This window comes from Lycium ferocissimum, chromosome 7 (assembly GCF_029784015.1).
Source record: "Lycium ferocissimum isolate CSIRO_LF1 chromosome 7, AGI_CSIRO_Lferr_CH_V1, whole genome shotgun sequence".
Taxonomy (NCBI): domain Eukaryota; kingdom Viridiplantae; phylum Streptophyta; class Magnoliopsida; order Solanales; family Solanaceae; genus Lycium; species Lycium ferocissimum.
In genome coordinates, this window is record NC_081348.1 from 15,477,667 (window position 1) to 15,482,884 (window position 5,218).

Genomic DNA, 5,218 nt, shown 5'->3' on the forward strand with positions numbered 1-5,218 from the left:
GATGATGCTTAATTTAAACACGCTAATCGTGTGAGAATTGGATGAGGCTAACAAGTTTCTACCAAATTAATGGAAAGATCTTCTAAAGGAAGCCAAATCACGAAAAGGAATAGTATCCTATTTTACCTATATACGCCTCTTCTTTTTATATGTGTTTCTTAAGGATATTGATTTAATTCTTTTATTATATAGCAATAGATGAAACTTTTAAGGATAAAAAAAAATGACAGGTGAAACTTGTAGCAAATAGCAATAGATATTTGTTGAAGTGTCCCTATATTGGGAATCTATTTTAAATTGACTAGTTTTATATTGATGGTCAATCTATTACAATCAGCCTCTTTTATTCGAGTTTGAGACCAGCAGTGTGAGTAAACAGTACACAAGCAGAGTACAAATATCCAGAGAATTAAAATAAGATATAGTTGAAATGGAGAAATCCTATTGGAGGGTATGCAATAGATAGAAGATACTTATCAAAGTGAAAGGCAAATTCTAGCTGTTATAAGAGCAATATAAATGTGGTATGAGAGTGAATGTTGGGCCTCTTGGGTCCAGTACAATGTTACGATATAGATGTCCAATTATAAAATATACACAACATTAGAAATGAGTAGATTAATAGAAGATACAGGTTGTGCACGTAAAGAATAACATGAGAGATCACCTGTTTGATCATGTGATTGAAAGTCTTGAAAGGGATATTATATTGCACCCAGAGAGAGAGAGATAATTGAAATGGAAACTCAATAAAATGGTAAATATGATCGCCATTTGGTCCACAAATTAAACATAAGGAATTAAGAATAACAAGCATTTTGTTGAGATAGTGCTGAAGAAATAGAGAAATGGAAGGAGAGAAAGCAGTGCTCCACATGAATCTAGGAGATGGAGAAAATAGCTATGCTAAAAACTCAACATGTCAGGTCAGTCGGTTCTTTCTTTATGATCTTTTAATTATGCTATCCTTACGTCATTTATAAATAATCTTGTACTTAGAGAGCTATATTACTCTCTTTTGTGTGTGTGTGTGTGTACGCAGAAAATATGGATGATGAAAACAAGGCATGTTTTAGAATACAGTCTGAAAAAAAGTTGGAATCATTATCAACTTCCAAAGTGCTTTAGAATGGCAGACTTGGGATGTTCATCAGGACCAAATGCTTTATTGAGCATCTCTTATGCAATTGATGTCATTGATCAAATTTGTCAACAATATAATCTCAAAATGCCTGAGTTTCAAGTGTTTCTGAATGACCTTCTTAGTAATGATTTTAATCAACTCTTCAAATTGCTACCACATTTCCACGAGAAGCTTAAGGAGGAGAAGGGTACTGATTATTGTTGCTTCATTTCTGGGGTTCCTGGTTCTTACTACCACAGGTTATTTCCAAGTAATAGCCTACACTTTGTCTCTTGCATCAATGGGGTACATTGGCTCTCTAAGGTATAGTGAAAATTTAGTATTTACCATTTTTTCTATACATAATATGCAAAGTCAAACTGAAATTTTCTTGAACATACCTTTTCCATAACTACTAGAATATATTAACAGAGGCGGATTCAGGATTCGGGATGTCGCTAAACCCTGATCTTTTGAGTTACTGCGTTCGAAATTTAATATAGATTACTTAACACATATACAAATTCCGAGCTGGGTTCGGTTGAATCTATAACTTTAGTGGTACATTTTTGTGTGAATATAAGATATATATATATATATATATATATATATAGTCTTAGTATAAAATCTCTTATAAGTTACATAGCCAGAAATTCTGATAAGAGGATTCAAAGAAATGCAAAAAGTCACACCTAGGAATTCAAACCTGTTTTTGCCACTACACTAGATTACTTTTACCATGTTAATTTACCCACTATAATTTCTCTATGATGGAGATTTTATTCAACTCCTCTCCAACCATGTATCTCCTCCTCCGTTTCTGCTTTAATAGTTGGAACATATACTAGAGGTGGTGCTACTATGCTTTGAAAATTCAAGTTCAATTGGAATGTTAATAATAATTTTGACATTCTGGAGATGATGTTATATTAGGTTCCAGAAGGGCTCGAGAACAACAGAGGTAACATACATCTTGCGAAGTCGAGTCCTCGTGATGTTTTTGAAGCATATTTGAAGCAATTCCAAGAGGACTTTTTCAATTTTCTAAGGTTTAGAGGCCAAGAAATTAAACCTGGTGGGGTTATGATATTAGCATATCTTGGCAGAAGTACACCAAATCCCTTTATCAAAGACGCCATTGAAATCTTAGCAATGCTGGCTGAAATACTGTTGCAAATGGCAACTGAGGTAAGTAAAAGTTCTAACTCATAAAATCATAGAGTTTTGACATTTATCATTTATGTTATGTTTTTGGTTGGATGCTTGAAGAGGAGCTTGGAGCAACGGTAAAGTTGTCTTTGTGTGACCTATAGGTCACGGTTTCGAGTCGTGGGACTCTTTTTTTTTTTTGTTTTTTTTTTGGGGTTCGATGCTTAAATTCGAGGCACGTGCGTCTCTGTATCAATTCAACTCATCAAGTACGTCAACTCTCTGCTTCGGGCTCACTTGCTTAATTTTTTTTTGTTTTTTGTTTTTTGTTTTTTAAAGGTTTAAGGAAGAAAAAAAGGGAAAATTATGGTCCCCGTGGGGGGTGGGTGGGGGGGGGGTGTAAACCTTAGAACCAAGTTACACGTTTGAGAAGGTGTTAGTAAATACACTATCCGTTATAGGTTGTCTAAGGGTTTTCCAAAAGGATTTACAATTTCACAATTCAGTCCACTCATTACCTTAAAAAATTTAAGTTGGCTTCTCGTATTCTCTCACATTGCTACTGCTAATATTGTGCCATTAATTTCATGAGATTTTAGGGGCTTGTGTAGGAGGCTAAGGTTGATTCTTTTAATTTCCCAACATATTTTCCATACAAGGAAGAAGTAGTGACCATTATTCAAGCAGAAGGGTCCTTCAATCTTGAAAAGCTAGAAATTTTTGAAGTCAATTGGGATGGCATTGCCAACAACGATAATGATTGTGATTTTAGCAATAGTCACACAATTATCACAAATAGCGTAAGAGCTTTCTCAGGGCCTATGCTTGCAAACCATTTTGGTACGTCGATTTTGGATGAACTATTTGAAAGGTATGAAGAACATGTCGCAAGGCGTTTGACCAAAGCAAATAGCTAGTTCCTGAGTCATGTTTTTGCTTTGACGAGGAAGTAAGAAGCTTATAATCTAGTGGTATTAGTAGAAGTTTTTCATATAATAGGTGTGAGTTTATTTCTTCTTGTCTATATTCCCTCCTCTTATCCAGTAATAATGTAATAGAAAAATAAATAAATGTAAGAGGCCAAGATGAGAAAATCTTCAAAGAAGTGACTTTATGAAAATGTTAGTCAGTTATTGTATATATAAACGGATTCAAGATTTGAAATTTATGAGTTCTACTTGTTTGCAACAAACTTCAATATTCGGAAATAAATTACAACCACAAACAAAGTATGAAGAAACGAGAGATTTTATTGATGAATATTGCTTGGTAAAAGATTTGTTTCTTCTTGATTCTTCTGCTCCTAATATTTCTCCGTAATTTGAGTACATTGTGAAGCTTATTTCTCGAACGTAGGATGATTTGGATTTGGATATGTGAACTTTCTTGGGATGTATTTGATCTCCATGAAAGGATATTGTGGATCTTCTTGAAGTATTGGTTGTCAAGAAATATCCAGCCACATTGACCTCTTCTTGAATACCCATGAGTTTATGGGATATCTCGAGATCATAACTTTAAGTGAATATGTGTCCTTTATATTGGCTTAATCTAGAGTTTAGGGTAGAGTAGTTTCCAAGAAATCCTAACACATATTGGGCTTAACTTGTAGACACCACAAAATTTCGATGTCTACACTACTGTTAGGAAAAATCTAACAATATTGACCAAGAACAAGTGAAACAGAAAAACAACTTATCGGATTAATTGCGTCGACAAGCCATGCGCTTAAAAGCGATTTCGACTCAATTATGGTGCAAATCATTTAGGACCGGTGCTCCCCGAGGTTCCACGGAAATACCTAAGCACATGCACTCGTGGCTTGAAGTTTGGAGCGTGCACAAACAAAATTGTCTTAAAATAGAATTGTAACGAACTATTAGAGAAAAGAAGAGAACGTATTTTCTATGTGTTGACAAGAGAAATCTCAACCCGTATACATATATATAGATGATAATCATATTTGGAAGTTTGGAGTTTGCATGACAAATAAAATTGTCAAAAAACAGAATCAGAATTAACTATTAGAGCAATGTAGAGGAATTATTTCTATGTGCTCACAAGAGAAATCTCAACCTGTTTACATAGGTAGATGACAATGTCTGGAGAGTAAAGGTCAAGACCAGCAACAACTATAAAGTTAATTGTATTGATTAAGAAAATAATGACTGTCATTTAATCTTGTGTAATCAGGAAAATAATGACTTCATTTAATGCCAAGTGATGGCTCATCAGCTCCAACGACATATCAAGTGAGAATACAACCATTGACACCAAAGTCATAGCTCACACTGAACTCATCGGCTCAAACCACATGTAAAGATGTGAATCACATATGCAAATAAGTTGACATACGTACAGTGTATGACTAAGAAGCTATACGTATAATTAAACATGCACATAACACATAGTGTTAAACTAGCATATCCTGATGCCAATGCAGAAGCGACTATGAGTTTTGCAAGCAACCTAAGGTTTAGATGAAATTATCTTAAAAATTGATGAATTAATTCTTGAAATGTATCGTTGTTGGAATTTAAATGAATATTAACAAAATGGTAACGTCATCATCGATATAAATACTATATCAATGAAAGAATACAAGTCGTTCACTATTAATCTAAACATTACAAGTTGGTCGCATAATTATTTCGCCTACTGCAATAAAGACAAGAGCATTTCACATTGATTATATGTAATTATGTCATCAATTTCAATATAGATCATATGTAGTATAGTAACCATTTGCAACATGTCTAAGAAAAATATGTGATGTTCACATATAATTATGTCACCAATTCCAAGTTGTTACATATAGCTATGATCATCATAACTTTTTCTTCAACACATTATTAATACTACTCATTAATTATCATTATTTTAGATTATTATAGTGTTATTTCACTAATTTCATTGTGATAACTCACTTATTGTTTAGTAACAAAT

The 5,218-nt window shown here is 33.6% G+C and overlaps 1 protein-coding gene across 2 annotated transcripts; it reads left to right on the forward strand.

Annotated features, from left to right (window-relative positions):
* Positions 1-3,402, forward strand: LOC132063517 (benzoate carboxyl methyltransferase-like). 2 transcript variants are annotated; one of them, XM_059456084.1, is made up of 4 exons: positions 1-926; positions 1,043-1,447; positions 2,057-2,311; positions 2,872-3,402. In XM_059456084.1, the coding sequence occupies exons 1-4, from the start codon at positions 849-851 to the stop codon at positions 2,881-2,883; spliced, it is 750 nt and encodes a 249-aa protein (XP_059312067.1). In that variant the 5' UTR covers positions 1-848; the 3' UTR covers positions 2,884-3,402. The 2 variants fall into 2 exon arrangements, with proteins under 2 accessions (XP_059312067.1, XP_059312066.1); XM_059456083.1 differs by lacking the exon at positions 2,872-3,402 and having other exon boundaries at positions 2,057-2,522.
* The last annotated feature ends 1,816 nt before the right edge of the window (positions 3,403-5,218 follow it).